The 22,220-nt window shown below is 47.0% G+C and overlaps 1 protein-coding gene across 2 annotated transcripts in view; it reads right to left on the reverse strand.

Moving 5' to 3' along the window:
- Positions 1 to 6,538: 6,538 nt before the first annotated feature.
- The window catches only part of PACRG (parkin coregulated), a 448,945-nt gene continuing 433,263 nt past the window's right edge, over positions 6,539 to 22,220 (reverse strand). For both annotated transcript variants that reach the window (XM_031456660.2, XM_010976738.3), the window contains one exon: positions 6,539 to 7,029. In XM_031456660.2, the coding sequence (XP_031312520.1) occupies positions 6,869 to 7,029 (161 nt within the window). In that variant the 3' untranslated portion in view covers positions 6,539 to 6,868. The remainder of the gene's footprint in view (positions 7,030 to 22,220) is intronic.

The raw sequence follows: 22,220 nt of genomic DNA on the forward strand, positions 1-22,220 counted from the left end.
TGACGTGGAGCGCCTGCCTTCATAAAGACACTCACGCGCTGGGCCACAAACACTGCCGGGTGCGGAGTCTGCCCTCGGCGGGCCTGGGGGCTCGGGGACACAGTGGTCACAGACCCCATCCCTCCTCCCACAGAGCCCACGACCCATAAACCAGGAACCTAACAGGCACGGTTGTGTGAGAACTCAGAGTGTTTTTGCGGCAAGTAAAGAGAAGGAGGGGATGGAAGGCACGAGAAAGGGATGAGGAAGGTCTTTCTGGGGGAGCAAGACTTAGCAGAGGGAAGACGTGTCGGCTGAGGGGATCTGCCTGCCCAGCGCCAGGGTGGGAATGTTCTCGGCCTACCTGGGGGGTGGGGTTGAGGGCAGCATAGCCGACACTGCGGGGCTGGGACACGGGGAGGAGGTGGGAGGGCGGAGGGACAGGGCAGGAGTAGCCAGAGGCCACGAAGCAGGTGGCAGAGTGAGACTCCGAATGCCCCCGCAGCAGGGGAGGCAGCCGGGCAGGGCTGGCAGCGGCTGAGGGGTCCGATGGCGCCTGTGCTCGGAGCGGACTGAGGGCGGAGGAGGCCAGCTGGGCAAGATGACAGCGTGGAGCCGAGCAGAGGAAGGAGCCGGGACGCGGTCAGACTTGGGGCTATTCTGATGGCCTCACAGGCAGGATTCTCGGATGTGGGATCCGAGAAGAAGAGTCGGGAACGATTCTGGGCTTTTGAGCTGAGTCAAGGGTGCTGTGAATTCCTGTTAACTGAGCTGGAGCGCGCGGGAGTGGGAGGAGGTGGCCTGGAGAGCCGAGGGAATCGGGGTTTGGCTTCATCCAAGTGGTTTCTTAAGCCTTTAGACATCCAAGTGGCATGTTCAGTGGGAATTCAGGGAAGTCAAGATTAAATTTGAGAATCAGGGGGTGGCGTCTGAGGTAGAGAGGGAGGAGCCCTAGGCCCAGCCCGAGGCCCTGCGATGGTGAGAGGTCAGGGAGAGAGGAGGGGCCCAGCAAGGAGGTGCCAAGGAGCAGTGAGCCTGATCATCAGGGAACCTCCCCTCCTTGAATGGGATCCGTCCCGGTCTCCCTGCGGCCACTGTCGCCAGGCAGCTATCCAGCACACTCTCTCTTCCCTGTCTTAGTGGGGGCACTGCCATTCCTTAGTGGGTGAGGCCGGGCTTACCCTCTATTGTAAGAGTGCCTCACCTGCAGGCTGGTGCCTGGATGGGGATTAGACCGTCTGAAGTTGCCCGGAAATCACCATCAACACACTATGTGCCACGTGCACTTACCCGGGTAGAGTGCAGCGCTCCCTCCAGACTCTTCAGGCAAGACTAGAGGATATTGCTCAATACTTTCTAAATAAAAAAGAAACTGAAGTAATAAAATTTTAGACTTATGGAGCACAGGAAGAGAACAAATCCTTTCACCCAGACTGAAACTTAAAGAAATTCGGCCAAGTAAAAATGATACTTGTTGTATCCAAAAAGCAACTCCTGAAACAGGGAAATGCAAATGAACCGAAGTGCAAAGGGCCCTTTCCGCCACATATCTGTCCACGTCATTACTCAGCGATGGGAGAACTGACTAATTGCCAAGTAACTTGTAGGAAGAGGCAAACTACAACAGTGGTGAGATTCAAACTTGCACAGCGTTGTGTGAGCAAAAATCATAGTATCATTCCTTTCTGAGGGGACCACGCCTTGTGGACTTTGTGGCTCCTTTTTTCCCTTTAAAAGTCATCATCTGCATAAACTACTGTTAGGGTTTCCCAGAAACGAAGCCGGGCTTGTGTTCTGGGCCTCCACGTAGCCTGTGCGCACTGCACTCACACTTTGAAGACTGCAAAAGAGACAAAGACAACTGGAGATATTTTGAGAATCAGGTTCAACACCAATATGTATTTTCCTGCTGGAAAGTGCTCTTAAGCCAAGGACTGTTACTGTTTTTCCCACTGCAGAGCAGAGAGGATGCTTAGAGTTTCTTTTGCATTAAAACGTCATGATTGCAAATAATCCTGGTGGAACGGGGTGGCAGTGCCCACTTCAAGACAGCGTTTCTCTCTCTGCTCGTTATCAGAGCAAAGAAATGCTGAGTGGGGCGCACTGAGTAACCAGAACGTTTTCATTCACTTCCCGTATCTTATTTGAAAAGAAATGAGGTTGATGGAGCTCAGGAAAGCCTTTCTTTCTGGGTCTTATAAAGAGTGTGGTGTCTTGTGAGTCTCCCAGCAGGACCCGAGGGTCAAAGAGTGGAGACGGTGGAGCCCGGGGACTGGTCACTGCCTAAGCGGCTCTGCCCAGCCCCGGGCACCGCTGAGCCTCTGGCTGCGTGAGTGTGGCGAGTCTCCCGGGCCCCGAACGTGGAAATCGTGGACGGGAATGCTCTTGTGTGGCTGGGAGCTTGGTCATTTTAGTTTCCATCTGGAAGTGTCCTATTTTAGAAAAACTTTGGTCAACTGGTACATTTCTAGAAAAGGGAAGCTCTCATGGGTAGAATTGTTTAAAACCCATTTCAGGTTTTCAGACTCCATTTTAAATCCCATCAGAGTGGAGAAATTCATGATTAGAGAAGTGCTCCTGGAATGTTTCCCCAGGTGTATCACTTCTTTAAAATCAGCCTTTGAGTTTCCAGGCTCTGCTTACAAAGGGCTAGTGACAAACATCTCAAAATAGCCAGAAGAAGAGACGCAGTGGGTATTGAAATAGGCTTGAAATGGCTTCTTTTCAGCTTCTCTAAATGACAGTGTTCCGAGATGTCCCATAACCTGCACCGAAACTTCAGAGCTCTTGTAAGTAAAGCTTAGAAGGACTTAGGGCTTGTTTGTGTAAGCTTCAGGTCTGGAAATCATATTCTCCAAGCAGGCGACCATCTTATAGAATTCTCCAGCTCTGTATTTCTGCCTGATGTTTCCAGATTAGCTGGGCCATAAATATTCTGTGCTGCTCTTCCAGGGCGAGGGCGGGGAAGCCCTCTCAGAGATGAGGGTGTACCCGAGGAGGTGACTTCTAAGGGGGCAGGTGGGCTCGTGAAAACTCTGATGCTTTCTTATCAGGTCCAGTGTTATAACCAAGACCCACACCTGTGAGGGGGCCAGAGACTAGCCCCGGCCCATGGGACCTGGTGAGCCATGGTTGGCACTAGGACTTCCCTGTGCTACAAGGGGATCCAGCCTCCTCTGCTCTGGCACCAGGTTAGCTGCTCTCCCAAGAGAATCCTCCCAGGCTCCCATTTGTCCAGCAGGGTCCTGCTGAGCCCTCTGCTCACATGCATGTGTCATGTGATGCTTGTGACAATCTCACAAGGCAGACATTCGTGAGCCCATTTGGGGCTGAAGGATTTGAGTTTCAGAGAGTCTTGGTAACTTGTCCAAGGTCACAAGGCCGCTACTCAGTGAAAGGAGACTGCAAACCCAGTTCTGCCTGGTTCCGTCTCCTGTGCTCCCGCCCCCACAGCATCATTTGGTCCTTGCAGCCACCCTGGGAAGCAGAGGCTGTTACAGATGAGGAAACTGAATTTAAGGGCCTTGTGCTGGCCTGCACAGCTCCTAAGAACAGGCCCTCTTCTCAAATGCAATTCAGTGTCTTCACTGTCTTACAACGTACAATTCCAAAGTCTTTACAATGTTAAACCTCTTTTTAACTTGTTTGTTGGCATAATAGCTTTATTAGTTCAATCAAGAGAGAGATCACATGTTCTAACTTCCCATGACGATGCAATATTTAGCTCTTCTTTGAAGCCAGAACTCAGCAATTTGTTTCCTCTCTATCTGCTGGGTACTTCCTAAACTTTAGAGCATCTGCTCCAATCTCTATGTTTACTTGTTAGTTTGTAGGGGACCTTGGTTTTCACTCTCACAGTCACATTCCAGTGATTTGTGAGAGGCTCTCTTGGGCTCCAATTGCTCCTGCTTTGCCATGGATGTTACCTGGAGAGCCTGCCAGTGGTGATTTCCCAGCCACCCTGCACCTCTACCTTACAGGGATGCTCTCATTTCCCCATGCTTTAACTTGTCCTTATTTCCGGCGGGCAAGACGACATGCTGGGTGGCTGATGACCCTGATGATCCTGCCAGCCTCCAGACCAAACCTCCCTTTGGAGGGCATCGGGGACCGGTGGGCTCATGTCTTCAGAGAGCCCCGCTACCTCACAGGACCCATCTTCCACCTCCTCTTCCAGGGCACAGCTTTCCGACTTCTCAGGAGGCAGTGTTCAAGGCACATCGACTGTTCCATTTGGGAAGCTGCTGGGGGCTTTCGGCTGCCTGCCTTTCACAGTCTTTTCAACTCTGCCCGCTTTTTGAAGATCTCATTCTATGCCCCCTCAGTTTTGTCATTGTGCTGAAATTCCTAATCCTGGCTGGCTTTTCCGTGATCCCCTTTTTTGCTGTCTGGCAAGGACTCTCCACCCTCCGGGCATCTGCTCGGGGAATTTCTCGAGCCCTGAGCTCCGCCACCAGCTCCCACGGTACGTGATGCCTCCGTCCACTCGCTGACCCGGGCCCAGCACTGGGGGTAGGGGTGGGGGGCGCACTTCTCGGACGCCTGGAATTCCCTACCGCTCCATCTCCAACTGGTCTTCTGCTTGCGTGGGTGACTTTCCTCTGTTCTCTGTGTGCCCCCAGAAACAGGGAAACCACCTCCTTTGGTCGAACTTGGGGTAGAGAGGAGAGTCAGAAAATGCAGCCATTCTTATTTCTATGCTAATAAAACAATGTATTTAAAAAAAATCTCCAGAGAACATTGTGCTCTCTATATAGTTATTTTGGCTTCCTGTAAAATTATTTTCTTATTACAAAGAGCTCACCATTGCCTTGTAGGAGGCACCACAGTGTCTGGGGATTTTCCAAATATATATAGCTTTGCTGGAGTAGAAATTGGTCATTATTCAAATGCTGTTTCTTTGAAATAAAAGGTCAACAACAGGTATAAGAAACTCTAGGTACTCTACCAAAACCATGGTTAGTCCTTACAGCATTCCGGCAGGCGTAATCTCCACTTCACAGCAGAGGAAACCTGAGGCTCAGAGAGGGTAAATAACTTGCCCAGGGCAGCACAGCTACGAAGTGACAGAGCTGGGAAAGGAACCCCGACGTTTTAATTCCACCGCGGAGTTAGGGCTCTTGGCTCCGCGGGGGGTCTTCTCGCTCCGACACCCCAGGCAGCTTTCTCAAGCAGGACTGAGAGCCAGAGGCTTGCTTCTGAGTACTAACAGGGTCGCAGGAGATTCTGGTGGGGACATTGAAAGGCACTGTCTTTCTACCCGATAGTATCATGGGCTTCGGTGTCACTTGGAACATGTCACCCATGCCCAGACGACAGCTGATGGGTACAACTGAGCATCACAGTTTGGAGGAAAACCTGTCTTAGCCTGTCTGTGTCTGCTTCGAGCCATGCCTTTTCAACGTCTTATACATGAAAGCCGGTTTATCTTACGTGGCCACGCCTCTCCGTTTATCCCTAAAAATGCTCACAGGAAGTTGGTGGCGATGACTTCGATGCTGGATTTCATACGCTGAGCCCATCATCCAGGATGATAGATAATGAACTAGTTTTCAAATTCCAAATTTGGTGTTTGCCTTTGGAAACTTGGGTCTTAAATTACTAGAGACAACATGAACTGGAGGCCAACACTCGGTGCCCAGCGGGACACAATTCATTTCTTTACTTTTGTTTGGAAACTGCATTTTGCTACAGAATGACACCCGTTGGCGACGCATTTCCGGGCAGTTACAGCCTTGCTCAGGTGTGCAGAGTCAGTGGTCCGTCCTCAGGAAGCGTTCTGGGCTGAGCTTCAAGTGCCCCGAGCTCACCGCCCCGCGAGCCCGATGAGCCGGGGTCAGGGCTGCTTACCTCACACGCGGTCTTCTCTTCAGGAACCTTTTTTCTTTCTCATTTGAAAGAAAAAGCATGTGTCTTTTGTCGTTTTTTTTTTTTTTTGGTCTCAATAAAATTCCAAAACAGTGCCATCAGACCCACAGAGAGGGACTATGAGAATCTACACGACTCACCCGCTGGGAGGAGGGAAAGGAAAGGAGAATCGCCAAGGAGAAGGATTTGATTTGTTCCAAGGGGTCATCATTCAGACACATAGAAGTCATTTTCAAAAATGATTCAAAGTCCTAGACAAACTGCTGGATAGCATGTTGTCAGCAACACCGGGGGCCTGAGATGCAGTTCGTCAGACATAGAGGGGCAAGGATGCCAACTAGCTTTGGAAAGAAATCCGTTTGCCATGTTACCCTTCACGCCTTCCCCTCCCCCTCCTCCCAGCCCCGCCCCATACAAGCTGAGAGGCCCCCGGCCCAGACCGCCGGTGGGCTAGAAGCATCAATTATGTTTATAGCTGAGGTTCCTAACGGGCTGCAAAACTATCCTCCTGTAACTGGAATATAGATTCCACAGTTTTATTGAATGTCAAAGCACATTGTTCTGCGCAGCTGCTCACAGAGGTGCCCTGAACTGGCGTTCCTCGTCCGTGACAAACACCTATTACACGGTCAGCATAAACTCTTCCCTCCCGGCCTCTGACATCACCCTTGGGGCAGGCAGACACAACTGCTGAATTGCGTATGAAAATTATAGTTTTATTGTGTATACAACTGAAGGTTGAACTCAGACTCCTGCTTCTTTCCGAGCCGTATAAAGAGGCGATTCTTCTCTGAGAGCAAATAAGCACAGCACACTATTGTGATCTAAGCAACAGGCACTATTTATGTATTGGAAAGCCTCGCTCTCAATAGGGCTAACAGTCCAATGGCCCAGGAGCCACCATTTTAGCAGCTGCAGAAAAGTAAGCGGTAGAAGTCACAGACAATGAGATGCTAACGGCAGCGCAGACGGCCGAGCCGAAGACGGAGAAGCCTCCCCTGAGCCCCAGCCGCTACCGCCGCTAGTTCAGCAAGCACGACTCGTAGGTGGGGACCATGTACTTGATGTTGATGAAGGCGTCCTCTCCCCCGTAGCGCTCCAAGACCGCCAGTGTCTCCTGGATCAGGTCACCGACGTTCTCCCTCTTCTGCTGGCTGTAGTCGATGCCGTCTCCGGAGTTGACTGGTTCATGCAAACACACAGAGAGGCCCATTATTGCTCTGCAGGTGCCCGAAAAGTCCTACACGTTAGTCTAGGCATTTTTCTCTGAATGCTTGCCGGAGGTGCAAGCGTTGGACATTTTTACATGACGCTGCAGCGTTTTAGGAGTGGTGACCAATATACAAAAAATACAAAATCCCAGATTGGAGCTGATGAGAATTTACCCAAACTGAAGAAATCATAGAGTAAATGAAAGTGATCATGGTTATGATGCAGCTCACAAGTCAGGGAATCTGTCTCAAATCTGCTGATTATTTCTAGAGTTTTCTCTTGGACCTCCTTCTTCAAAATCCTAACACGGCACGGTCAGGAGGAGCCGTCCGCTGCAGGCTAGGGGGCTGGCCCTATGATATCTGACATGGGCAGACTTTGGAGGGAGAGGCTCAGTCCATCCCTGGGTCTTTGCTGCCTCTGTACGTGGGCATCACTAATCCCAGTGGTCGGCCATCCGAGAGTCTCCCCATCACTCTGGATGCGGCTGGGCGAGGGGGAACCGCCTTTCCGCTGTGGCTGTCCTGACCCCTCACTGAGTGTTCGGATGACAGTCATCAGTTATGGTGTCACAGGGATTTTTGCCGCCACTAGTTTTGGAGTCTGTCAAAGTCTAGGCAGGCGGTCAGCCCAGGGAGGACCTGGAGGACCCAGCCAAGGCCTCACCTCCCGGAGCCTTGAAGCGACCACCACGCCGCCATTTAGGCTCCGAGGGCAGGGACTCCGGGGCTTGGCGTTCGGCGGCCTGGGGTGGGGAACCGAGGTCTGGGACACCTCACTCCACACAGCGCCCTGGGTCTCAAACCGCTTGGATAAGAAATTGCTGACTGCCTTCCACCGGTGAAACCGCCCAAGTGAGTGGGGGTCTGACCAAAACGGGAGACCCTTTGCCTCAACCCAGACTATTAAAATGTCACTGCTTTTTTCTCTAATCATGGACAGTACGTGCAAATTGCATTTCTCTCACAGATTTCCTCAACACCATTTATTCTCCCAGCAAGCTAGTCATCTTTGTGCCTCTGCTGACGTCACCCCACCTTCTTTCGGATGAAAGAAAAGAACCACAGGGCGGTCGGAGAGGCCCAGGAGGGAGAGGGTGAGCACTCAGGCTGTGGGATGCCACGGGGGGAGCGGCTGTCCCTTGAAAATGTGCACGTGACCAGATTAAAGTATTGATGCTATTCAGATTTCACATATAGCTCCAAAATGCTTATCTTGCCCAAATGTGAACATAATACAGGGGAAAAATGGTATTTCAATCCTTTTTCCCCCAGTTATTTTGGGCATTTTTGAAAAGATGGAGTAATGGCTCAGGCCAGTAATACAGTTAACAATTACAGTCCCACACAGCATAGATAAGCTGTTCTTTTGCTTGATTTTTCTGGAAACTTATTAGAGAAATAGCACTGTCTCTATAACCTAGAGAAAATACATCGCTCTCTTGATTAGCTTCTTTTGGTGGAGTTGAAGGCAGGCAGAAATATTTCTAAGTTTCAAAAAGCAAAAGATTATGAGTCACACAGCTACAGTGCGTATCAATTTTTCCTTAACAAATGAACTTAAAATGGTTTGCAAAGCGATTGTAATTAGGTGGGTTTTTCTCTTCCTCATGGTGGAAGCCTTCCTGCTCTCAGGTGAAAAGCTGGATTAAACTTAAAGCTTGATTTACAGGGTAGTTGATCATCCAAAATATTCATATGTGATCGTTGTCCAGAACAAGCAAGAGATGAAATGTTTCAACAGAAGGGTTCTCGCCCAATTGTTTTTCAACAACAGGTAAACTAAAACAAAACAAAACAAAACAAAAAAAACAAATCATGTAGACAAATACACACTTACACAGGTTCTTGGCTCTTTTTTCTTTGTCAAAGCTCTACAGCATGGTCTGAGCAGAGAGGGCAGTCCAGATTGCCACCAGGGAGGACAACGTGGTGTCACTCTATGTGGGGGACTTTCCAGCAGGACATGGTCTTGGCTTGAATCAAGAGAGGAGAGAGCTTGTGTGTGTGTGTGTGTGTGTGTGTGTGTGTGTGTGTGGAGGGGGGATGGGGTGATACGGGTGACAGGTGTGAAGAAAAGATGTTATGGAAGAGGGTCCAGAGGAGGGGAGGGACAAAGGCAACATGCTGAGAAGGGCCAGCAGGGACAGGGACAGATAATGCGTGTGACAAGGGAGATCTGGAAGGAAGGTGTGTGTCAGGAGCAACTAACTACGGCTTCCCGGGATTCCAGTCGGGGCAGCAAAGAAAGGCCAGCAGGTATCTCTGGCTCAGCATTGAGGGCTTCTTCCCCCAGATGACAGTCCTGATAAAGTCCTCCTGGTCACGAAAGAGGTAGACACAGGGAGAAGGTGGTAGGACCAGTGTAGGCACAGCCCAGCCGAGCCTGTGGGACAAACCCCCTGGGGATGCATGGAAAATGTAGTTGGTGATGGCGCTGAGCTGTGACAGCCTTGATCTGGGTCGTTATGGACAAAGATACGTAAATTAATCACTAATAAATGGTGCCTTTTGTTGGCATATTAGTCAAAAGGTCAAGAACTGAATAGATCACGGGACAGACATATTTTCCTGATGGAGGCAGAGGGGGTTGGAAAGCCTGCACACAATGGAAAGCTTAACACACCCTGCTTTTCCCACTGCCTTCCAGAATGCTGTAATGACAAGCCACATTTTATTTCAATAATAACCTATTCTTACTTTTTAAAAAAATATTTGACTGTAGGAGTAAGGAAACTATGTAACTTTCCCCCTTGACAGTGTATAAACCAAATGATAAAAAGAACAGAACAGAATAAAAGTTGCTTATTCAAAAGCGAGTTGGAGTTGGAATATTTTGTGGTTGCAGAATGTGTATCACTGGAGTAGAACAAAGACCACAAAGGAGCACCTCCCTTATCTGAACGCTGTCGTGACGGGCACAGTTTTGTGCCAAGCCACGTTGAGAGGCAGGTGAGCAGTGTGGTCTCCATTTCAAAACTGCTATATTGTCAGTTTCTTTAAGAATCTGAGCTTAAGGTGATTAGCTTGAGCCTCCCATTTTAAATACGTATGACACTGTTGGAAAATATGCTTGTGAGAATAGGGTGCTTAAAAAAAAAAAACCAACACCCAGATGGTGATGTACAATGGTCTATTCTGATTAGGAAGATGGCATTTCAATTCAGGAAGCCAGGAGTCTCTTTAACGTCCAGGAGCTAGAAAGATACATGGGTGATGGAAAAGGTACGTTTTATTTATAACCAAACAAATAGGACTATAATGATGGTTTAAACCAGACTTCGCATTTCTGAAGGGATGATATGCAAATGGGCCAGAACAAGGGCTCTCCCTTCTCTTCTCAGAGATCCTTGAGTGCAGGAGGCAACTAACCAGTGCTTGAAAGTTGTTCCTGGTTAGGGATTATTTCAAGTACAGTTACTGTTCTGCACGTTGAAGAGGTTTTCGTTATGCAGGCAGTACGTTTACGCATGTGCATACTCCTTGCCTATCTAACCCCCTTCAAACAGTCCTAACCTGCATTCTTTCCCTTTCTAGATGCCATTTTGGTCAGCACTGGGTACACGTATATATCCCAGTCTGGTGTCTGTCACTGGCAGCGTTTCAGCTCATCATCATGAAGTGACCATCATGACACTCGTCACCCAGGGCCCCCGCAAAGGAGGCTGCATCAGACGCGCATACATTTCACATAGCTACGCATCTGCAGTGCAGTGGACGTGGGCCAGCAGCAGATGCCTATCATGCAGAATTTTGATTTTTGCATTTTTGCAATTTCTAGACTGTGGAGAAGCTTTATTTTTTTCCTTTCTTTAGTTACTATTATTACAGGAAAAAGGAAAAAAACCAAAAGCAAAGCAGAATAAAGGACACTTTTGGTGGCCAAGGCATGGTCTTCCAGAGTTATTGCTGAAGGTGGCATTGACGGCATCATGTGGCTGTGTTGAAGGGTGATGTTGTCTCTGTAGGCTGAGCACAGCACCAGGTACTTCAGGGGAATGCGATACAGGGACAAAAGGCCCTTGCCTTCGGGGAGCTTATCACCTGGGGGAGCCTAGCTGGCCACCGTCCCTCTGGGGTGCAGTGACCACGCCCCCGCCCCGGAGGAGAGCGTGGGCCGAGCTGCCTGACTGCCGGGAGACCCAGTGCAGGAGGCCTCGCCCCTGCTGCTTGGGTTGCCCCTGGAAACTGCCCTGAAGAAACTCGGGTCTGTGTTTTGGTCAGACGCTCAAGCCCTCTTATCTTAGAACAGGAAGAGCAGCGGGAGAATGGATGTTCAGCCACAGGAAGCTTAAGGAGCCTACATTCAAATTTGGATCTTTTTTAATTCCAATGTTTTTGATAAATACCCTTAAATGTTAAATGTATAGATGCTGTTACATGAACAGTAATAAACAAAGAAGTTATTGGGACATGAAAGCATTATTTCAGGAATCAGAAATGTAAAACACGTCATTGCTGAGTGCGGGTTGCTCAGCCAGCACACTGGAAGAATTATTCAGTGGGCACCGAGGGATGAAATAATTGATAAAATCTACCTATACTTCCGATCGCAACTAAGACAATCAGGAGGCACGATCTGGGGAGAAGGAGTGTTTCCGCCGGCTTTGCTGGCTCCCAGCTGGACCACACCACAGAGAGGTGGTGGGTTTGCCGGAAGGAAGGCGCCCCGCCCGCCTCCACCTGTCGTCCTGACTTGGTGAGTTGGGTGCCTTTCAGAACCAAAGAACCAAACATTCTTAAAGAAAACACTAGCTTGGGAAACTCAACGACAAGCCACCTGAGTGAATCAGGAAACGATCAGGGATGACTTAAATGACGGCCAGACTGCCGTAACCAGCCTTCCTTCGCCTGAAATACTAACTTTTGGAAGCTCTGAATTTGTGATGGAACTCGTCGCGCTCAGTAACAACAATGGCTCACGTCACCTCTAAAGTGTGCAGAAGCCCTTTAAATAACTGGGGAAAGAGCAGCTATTGCAACAAACACGAAGACAATTAGCCTGGCGGCCCAGCATTCACCGCAGCCTTGGTAGCACCTGACGGTGGGTGAGCTGGGCAGAGTGGCTCCCTCAACGCACCCAGGGCCTAACTGCAGCTGTAAAACCAAGGCTTTGAGATAAATCGCTGCTGACGCGTCACGGTTTGGCTGCACCCTCCTTTGGTCTACCGCTTCCTTCTCTGGCCATTTGTGTGTGGGCTCTGATGTGCTGTCAAGTGTGGCCACTTTGCATACACAGTATTTGAACATGAATCCAGGCCAAGTCCAGCCCGAAGCTTTTCTCAGCATGAGAGCATCCATCAATATAAAGTGACTTGCAGAGAACACACCTGTCCAGCAGCTCCCCAGGTGAGCTGCTGGCGAGCTCAGCTTGCAGCAAGGACTCTGGTCCTTCGGTGTGTACCCAGCTGGGTGGGGGCAATCCCCCTTAAGCAATGCTGAGTGGAATTGAAAAAAACACTAACGGAAGAAACTAAATCATTTCTTTCTGGATCAGAAAAGGCATCTTTTTGGTTCCTCAAATGCTGAACTGAAACACTTCAAAAGACTTAAAGCCGAACTGAAGAAGTTTTACCTGTCAAGACCTGTCACCTGGGAAGTCACCGGTCACAGCATGTTCCCTGCCTGGGTCTCAGTGATGTCATCTACTGGGGAAAGAAAGCAAGCCCTGGGGGCCTGCATTTAGGTCCTGGTAGGGGTGTGTATATGGAATCTATTGCAAACGTTATTGTTAAAAGGTGTTTCTTGATGACATTAAATCATCACAGATTTTCTGTTGGATGATTCTGAACAATTTTTCCCTTTGAGTTTAGTGGATTTAGCAGTTATAAGATGGAGATGACCCCCAAACAGTAATTCCCTGTTCTGCTAACAGGGCATTTAAGCAGACATGTTAGTTTTAGTGGAACAAAACTAACATTTTCCAAAAGACATTTATAAAAAAAATGACTCTTATCATTAGAAAAAAATTCATTAAAAAGATAATTCATAATATATACAGTTGCTTTGAGTTTTTTTTTTCTTTCTCTTTTTAATCTGAGTTAATAAAGGGAGAAAAGACACATGGATGTATTTTGTCTTTTAAGGAATTTTTCAGTTTAAGACCTACATTAAATTGTCAACATTTGTTTTGCCAGAAATATCTGTTTATTTGGGGTTAGCTTGGGCTCAATTTACTTTATAGAAATAGCATTACCTGTTTTGGAATAAAGGGGCTTTGGTCCCATAAAGTGTGGAAAATTACAGTGGAAACAATTGTGAATTCCAGTCTGACTCTTTCTGGAGATGAGGGAAGGGAGGGGTGGGGACGAGGGGGAGACAAGCTAGGACAAAATTCATTTTCTACACTGAATAAGAGAAGAAGCCTTTTGGGGAGATGTTTTGAGCTGATCTGCTTTTAGAATCCTAAAGAAACGCTTTTTTTCACTTTCTTCTTTCAGCTTTGCTACGTTACTTTGAGGAGACTCATTATTGTTCCTTAACGATAACGTGTCTCCTCGTTCAGAATTCTGCGTGGGCCCCTGCCTGGCCCAGGCTCAGTCACGGCCTCCGGGGCTGGCTTCGTGTTTTCTTGGAAAGTGGTGGTTCTCCTCGTACCCTTAAGTCTGACTGTACAATGGCTATTTCCAGAGTGTTGGTTCATGGCGAGTGTGAATCGAAGTTGCGACGGTTTTGCAACCAAAAACTTATAATAACTAGAGCATATGTCATGCCAGAGATGCCCAAGGGCTTAAACACTCCAAGTCTCCTCAGATCTTGTTGGCATTAATGAATTCACAAGATTTCTTTCCTCTGAAGATAAAAGCTTTCAAGCAAGACCTCAATTCCCAACTGGATGTCTGTCTCTCTCCATCTCCTTTTGACACTGGAGCTGGGTGACCAAAGCAAGAGGTCCCTAAGCCATCACAGTTTTGAAAGCTCAAAGAAAGGTTTTCACCTCTCAATGGGGGCAGTGATCACCTAAGAAACTGAAGAGATCATGGATCTTGGCCCAATTGTCAATTAAATATTTAAATTTTCCTCCAGATAGACAATGAAGATTTCTAAACAATTACCATTTTCCAACTGCAAAGTGGATTTATTCTGTAGGAAATTAACAATGATAACATTGGAATGTTGCGATATAGTGGGGAAAACATTGACTTTCAAAGGCAAATAACTTGCAATATAATTTTTCAAACCTCAGTATCTGCAATGTTCGATAACTCACTAGATAGTTAACTACGGACAAGTTATCTAATTTCTCTGAATCTCAGTTACTGTCCTGTACGAAGAAGGGACTGAACTTTGGTTCCTACCCAACTTAACATTACCTTATATAATATCACAACACAACTTTGGAACAAGATTTGGAAACGATGGTTAGTCGATGGATGTGTTCTGTTTCAGCTGAAAACATAATTGCAAAGCAACTGTATAATTCTTCAAAGTAAGCCACAAATCTCATAAGCATCAAATTCAGCCTTCAAATCAAGTTCTAAAAAAACCCGGAAGGACCAATGTTTATATAGTTAGTTCTAGTTTAGAAAGAGAACACTGTCAAAAACTCTAATTGTTGACACACTACTAAAATTATTCCATTCTGCTACTTCAATAAGTCTATATAGATTTTAATTTATTAGAATAAAGACCAAATATATGGGTTGATTTTTTTTATATCCAGTTGACAATAATTTGCCTGGAAAAAGGCAAATTAGGTTTATCTCTGATTACTGACTATTTTGAACTGGAAGTTATGCTGAGAGAAATAGGTGGGTTCACCAGTTTATCCGTCTACAAGATAATCATGACAGTAGGTTCGGCGGCCACGGAATCAAGCTGAATTCAAAGTTGTGAGGCGGAAGCGTATCCTTTTTCTTGTTGGCCAACATGGTTCAATGAACAGACGGTGTCTAAAAGAAGCAGAGCCTTCAAGTCCAGCTCTCGTTCTAAATCTATTCCCTGCTGGCTTATCTCCTGGTGGAGTGATAATAACAATCATGATACCAGCATCGTGTCATTTCAAACTAAGAATAGCCCTATGAGCTGGATACTATTACTGTCGCAGCACAGAGGAGCAGACTGAGCTTCAGGAGCCGAAGTCACTTAGGAGAGTGACACGAGCCGTCGGGGACTCTGGGACGTGCGAAAGAGGAGCTGTGGGAGGCGTGGCGTCTGCTGAAGTACAGTGAGCTGGTGATGGAAGATGCAGACAGAGAGGTCCAAGCACCCTATGTCAACGTGGGCAGGCGCACAGGAGCAGAAACGCTGCCTTCCTAACTGTACCTCGGGGAGAAGGAACACCATCCGGAGAGAGGGTCCTGGTGAATACACATCGAGGGAGAGATTCTACTCCCTGCAAGCAATCAATTCGTGTTTCACAGGGCAGCAAGCTGTTCATCTTAGCTTCATTTTGATGATACAAACTATTGTTATCTTTCCTTCTTTATAAGTCCTTGAAATAATGACATCGTTTACCAAAATCAAGGCTGACTGATTTTCAGGACTTTTTTTTCCCCCATGTGGTATAGCATGAGAGGACTACATGAAATTCTAGGATTAACTTCATGGTCCATCCCTCCCCCCTTTACGAGCACTTATGACTTATTTCTCGCTCTGTAGGTATCAGCTGTGCGGCCTTACAGATGAGGAAATCAGAAGGCTTTAATGTGCACGGGACAGAAAAGCAGCCTGAGCGCCACCATCCTGGGTGCCGTTGCTACGTGTGGAAGGTACCCCGGTAAGTCAGAGCAGAGGTGCTGGGAAAACCGGTAACTGCAGAACAGGAGGAAGAGGGCGAGAAGGTAAAAAGCCGGCATCTTGTAGGTATTGGATGGTCTGTGTATATCCTTTAAAAGGGCCAAAGGGAAGTTTAGGAATCAACGTTCAAGGATCCCCTGGGCCCATGAAGACCAGGGGAATCTCTAGAGTTCCTTCCAGAAGGTGTATCTTAAGATTCTTGGCTAGCCCTTGGTGGAACCTAATGCTGTGTGGCGGCCTGCAAGTGGCCCCAGGAGGAAAGTGCTGACTCCACCAGTAGTGTGAGCCCTGACTCTGGGCTCAGGAGACCAGCGTCCTCTCTGAATCCTCCTTTCTGTATTCAGTTTGCCACTGCACAGTGCTGGTGAGTCCAGGTGATAAACCCAGTTACGCAGCTGCTACCTGGCCCACCTGGGTTGTAGTAACAGTCGATTTGGTTTCTCAAACTCTCTTCTTCCTAATATGCCCTCAGATTAACTTTCCTAATCACTTTCTCTCCTGATTAAGAACCAACATTCCCATGTTGGATGATGGATCAAATTCAAGTTCCTGGCCGCCTAGGCCCTCTGCATCTGCTCTTCCTTGTGAAGTTAATCTTAAGATATTTCGCTCCTTCGGAACAAGAGCTTCTGCTCCACTCAGACTAGGGTTTCTTCCAAACCCCAGTGTGGGCAGGTTTCATCCACGTCTTTAAAATTTCCCATAGGAATATGCACCCCCCTCCCTCTGGGTAAGTCCAACCTCACCCTTTTCCAAGGCTAGTCTGGGATTTGCTCCCTCTGTGAGGTTGCTCCGCAATCATCTGTCCTTCTTTTGAATTCCTGGAATGACTGGTCGATAAGCTCCACCTCCCTCACTTACATGTCACTCTAGAACCCTCAGGAAGTGTTTCATGTCACTAGTTTTCCTGTACTTCACCGCCTCCTGAAGGACAGGTTCACACCACTTATGTAATAAACCTTGTTCATTGGCATCAACAAATTGAGTGTTTGAAAAAGGGATGAATGAATGAATAAATTACTATGTATGTTTACTGAATCCAGATACAATATAAGCAAATTCAGTTCCAAATAAATTGTATGTTAAATGTCCATAATTTACCTAATTCACATTCTTTATTTACCATTTACAAACCTGTGGGTTCTTATCCATGGAGATAGAATTTACATGGATTCAGAAAGGCCGAGTGTAACTATACACAGGGTCCTCCATCCCTTTTCCAAAATCCTCCTTGATTTACTTGGATTACCCTTAAATTTGAGAAAACTTTCTTTTTCCCACAGATTATCCTATTTCATTGACTATCTAAATTTTGTTTAGTATCATTCCTTACATAGCTAAATGGTAATTTTCAGTCAGGCAAATAAATGATTTCAATTGGAAAGGAATTATTGCTGCTTTTAGGAGTGATACAAACCTACTGGAAATAATTTTACTGCTTTTCGACTAATGCCGAAAACTTTAAAAAATGGGCCAGAATGACAGCTGCTATCATGATTTTCCATTTCCAAGAAATATTAATGATACAACCCATTTGTTGTTCTAAATTTTTTTTGGCAATTGAGGTACAAATATGAAAAAAGAAATCTCTGATTTCTAACAAGTTTTCTCGGCAAATGCAGTAAATTATGGGGAGATGTACTTCTCAAATTATCTTTGTTAGAACTTTCATCTTTATAATGAACTCAGAACTCAGAAGCCTGCATGTGTCCACTGGTGATCACCATCACAACAAAGTCTGGTTACATCGTTTTAGACGAATAGCTGCACAGCGGGGCACAGAGCCACAAAGGAAAAGACCTTCCTGGCCCTGATGGACCCTTTGTTCTCCTGCAGAAAATAATTAAATAGATAAACTCAGTAATGGTGCTTCCAGTGGAAAAAACACATCAACCATTTCTGCACATCAAATGATTCCTCGATTATCTGTGATTTATCTCAGCTAAACTCTCTACTCTTTGAAAATTCTAAGATGAATTATTGGGTACAGAATCTAATAGTTTTCTAAGCCATTAGCTGGAAATTTTATCGAGTGAAAATCTTGCTCATCAAATGAGCTCAATTAATGCAAAAATAATATATTTAATGAACAAATCAAAGCAATCTGTTGGGCTGAACTGAGTTAACTGCTGTATAAAAAGCTTCAAGCCTTTTACAACTGTCGCAGTTTAAAATAACCTTGCAACATCTTTCAAAGCTCTGACTATCAACTTTTATCACGTCTACACTAGTTAGTTAAATGTGGCAGGAGACCTCCACTTCGCCACCAGCTGTATTAATGCAGAGCACAGCCTGCAAATACTCAAGTTCTCCTAAGTCCATTTTTACTAGTGTTCTGGGTTTTGCTAAAGTCCAATCAGAAGTTTGGTGGTGTGGTAAGGAAAGGAGAGTTATCTAAATTGTGGGGACAAAATGAAAATGTGGCCATTTAATCTGCCATAGCAGCATAATTGGGTTTGCACAAGAATTGAAACTAAAGCTTGTCGGAAATGCTGATAGGTGAAACATGCTGAGTTTTGATACTTTTGAATAAAGACTGTTTATTTGCCTGTGTTGCATTTTTATCTCTGAAAATTCCTCAGTTTAGTGCATACAATCACTTTCCTCTGAATCAGGGTTTGAAGAGTAGGTGAGTCCTGACGAAGCCAACTGGGACCAAACAAGAGCTTCCCTAGGGGCCAAGGCCGTGGGCACAACAATGTTCGTGTTGGGCCAAACAGCCTTGCATCCAGCTCCACGGGCCCCTCAGCCTGCTACTGAATCTCTGGCTGAAGCAGGTTTAACAACATCTACCTTTAAGGATCGGCACGAAGACAAAATCAGAGAATACAGGTTATGTCTTTACAAATGTAACACACTGATAGATGTTGACAGTTGTGACTGTGGGGCCTGTGGTGTCAGTGCCCCGGCCCCTGGGGAGCAGCAGATCATAATGAGCTTCCTCTGGGCTAGGGCAGGAAGAGGAGCCCACGGGACGCCACGGAGGAAGCTTTCTGCTTGTTCATTTATAAAATGGGTTCATTCTACAGCCCCAGAAAAGGAGTGGAGGTGAGCTGCTTTATCTTCAAGTTCTGCAGGAGAGAGTATAGTCAGCCATCTGGGCTCACTGCGAACACGGAGCTGCCCTGCTGGGGACGTCTGTCACCCAGGCGTACTTTGTTGTTTGGTCTAGATGGGCTCCTTGGATCCTGCCTGCATCACGGTCAAGGAACTTGGTTGCAGAACTTTATAAGTGAACGATTTATGGAGTAGGCTTACGCTCAGCCCTCGGCTCCCTTTCTCCCCAGGCGGAGTTCAACGCTGGTGTCTAAAGGACCGGGGAAAGGATCGGTTATCGTCCTTCTGCAAATGGCATGAGTGGCTCTGGCTTCCGCAAAGTCCTGGCTTTTCTACTTTCAGGAGCACAGTTCACGATTAGCCAGTTCCCTAGATTGCTGGCTGACTGTGTGAGATGCCATCTCTGTAACCCAACAGGAAAAAGTGGATTTTGTTTTTGAACGCACACTTGATCCTTGTGTCTCAAACCCCATGAGGTCATAATTACGTAGCGTTCCTATGAGACTTCATATTTGCAAAATAATATATATTCAGGTTTCCTGATTGTGTGTTTTGAGGCAGTAATTGGCACTTAATACATACTCACAACAATGTGTTGTAGTTCCCAGCTTATATCAAGCAAGTGGCTGAACTGATGGAGGGAGAGAGAGGAGAAGTCCTTGCCTATTGCCGACCGCAGGTAAGAGCGAGGCTGGAGAGGAGATGACAGACCAGAAGGAAGAGCTGGAGTGTGTTCTGGCTCATGTCCTGTCCCTGCAGGAAGACTACTGAGATGAAGACGTTTAGGAAGCTTGCTCTCCTGCTTCTATTTTAGTTAAAATCACCCCATCTACCTCCTTCACTGCACCGGTTGCTACTTTGGCCTCTGAGCTCCCCAAAGCCCTCTTCCTCCTCTAAACTCTTCAAACCATGAACTTGGACCCCTTGGGATGATGGTGGACCTCAGCTCCTGCCCAGGCCAGGTTCTCAGATCTGATATTTGTGCAGTAGACGTGGAGCAGACATCCTGGCATCCAGGCATGCTCGCTGACGTCCACCAGGCAGGCTCCTGCTGGACTAGGTCTGGATGAGGAGAAACCTCCAGACTGATGGAGAGACCTGGACCAGGGGTCTTTTATCCTGCAGCCACTGAGGCCTCTACACAAACCATCCCGTTGAGTTCCAGCCTCTTGGAATCCCATCTGAGGAGGAACATGCCCGTCCACATGCTTCTCTGGGTAAGATCTACATTCTTGGATTTGAAGACCCACCACTTGGCAGCTGTTTGTACTGTTACAGAGACGTCTGGCTCATAGGAGTGGCTCCAAGGGTGGGGACTGCAGGAGTCAAGGGAGTCTGGCTTGGGAAGTGTCTGTGGACAGACAATGTTCCCGGCCTTGGGGATGACATCAAGTCTGTCACCTGCCCTCCCTCCTCCTGGCGCGGCCCTGCTGCGGGGCTGGGGTCACACACAGGAAGCAGGAGGGCAGCTGCTGGACCAGTGGCAGAGCCTCTCTGCCCCCCACCGCTGCCCGCCAGGGGCTCACACCCCATTTCCAAGGGCCCAGGGCTGGCTGCCCCATTTGAGGACAAGAGGAATGTAGAACAGAGCAGGAAATCAGGAACCAGGTTCTAATGTGAACTCAGGTGTAGTCGTCCAAGTTCTGTGATTCCAGGAAGGTCAACCGTGTGGTGGTCCAGTGGCCAAGGGTGGAGTGGAGAACTTGGGGGTAATGGTCCGGGGGGAGAGGCAGATGCTCACACCCCAGGAAACCAATGATGGACACGAGTACCTGAGAGAGTGAGGCGTCCCAGCAAGGAACGAAACCAGGTGATGTGGCAGAGAGGGCTGGGAGGGACCACCCCCGGCAGGTGATCAGGAAGGTCTCCCTGAGAAAATGAAATTTAAGCTGCGACTCGAATGCTGAGAAGAAGCCGGCTTTGCAACAAGCAGCCTGGGAAGGAGGCGCCCACAGAACAGCAAAGGTACAGAAAGGCCTTGGGGTTGGAACAAGCTGTCATCAGAGAGCGTGATTTCACCCAGTTATCACGTTCCTTCTTTTCAGCACTGATGATCCTACACAGGACTGCGATTTTTAATGACTGTTCAACAGCTCTGGGGCTGAAGGAGTGTGAATTACGTAGCCGCCCTCCTCTAGTTAGGGACATTAAGTCTCCTTCCAGGTTTTCACAATTTCAGGTAATGATACAATAAACACCTTTGTGCCTACAATCTTTAGTTCTATTATTTCTTTGGAATAATTCTCAGAAGGGAGCTTACTGCTTCAAAGAATACGAACATTTTGTAGTTATTGGTGTGTATACACACACACACATATATGTATACACACATACATACATACATATACACAAACATATATAGCCAAATTGACTTTCGGGAAGGTTATGCCAACTTATAATGCAACACAGGAGCTTACCTGTTTATCACAGCACAGGATGTGATGAAAATTTTGTTCTCTAATTCAGTATATGTAAAATGTTAGTTTAAGGTTTCTTTCACTAGCATTTTTCTAATTATTAAAGAGTGCTAACATTTTCCACTGCATATATACATTTTTTTGCTACATGTATTTTTTTCCCTTATAAAAGTGACTTGTTCTTATCTTTAGCCTATTTATTTATCAGGTATTTTTTTTTATAAGAGAAATAATGTCTCCTAACATCCTGGGGAGAAGGGAGTGGACAGATCTCTGGAGTTAGATTTTTCTAGTGCACAAGGCTCTCCAACACTCATTCATTTTTCTTTCTTTATCCCTTCCTTCTTTCCCTCCTTCCCTCCTTCCTTCCTTTCTTCCTTCTTTTTTTTATTGAAGTACATATTCAGTTTGTAATGTTGTGTCAACCTCCGGCATTCGCTTCTTTCTGACTAACTCATAAGCACTATTCAGAGAGCAGAGGATGCCCGGGAGAGGTTGCTGTAACTTCTAGAGGTGCCCCAGGGCATTAGTACCCTGGGACTTGAAAGAATCTGGGGTTGTGTTAAGAAATGCGGAGGAAATTGAATAATCAGTAAATCGCCTTGAGTCATTTATTTGATTATCATCTCTAGAAGGAGAACATTCATCACTATTAGATCTCTAAAAAGCTGCTTTACATTTACACCCTTTCCTTGGGATCACCTATCAGCCACCCCCACCCCCAGCCATCGCTTGCTCCCTGGGTCACCCCGTGAAGCCCATGCTCAGTTACCCACCCGGCTCGGCAGGCACAACCTTGCCCGCGGCTTGGTCCTGCCCTCACTGACAACATGCTTTAAGTCGACTTTGGGGGCTACCTTCAAACTGGATTATTTACAAATGAGGCCATACAGAAAATCACTGTTATTTTGGCTTATCTGTGAAAAGTGTTCATTTGTTAAATGTTAAA

This window comes from Camelus dromedarius, chromosome 6, assembly GCF_036321535.1.
Source record: "Camelus dromedarius isolate mCamDro1 chromosome 6, mCamDro1.pat, whole genome shotgun sequence".
NCBI classification, from domain to species: Eukaryota; Metazoa; Chordata; class Mammalia; order Artiodactyla; family Camelidae; genus Camelus; species Camelus dromedarius.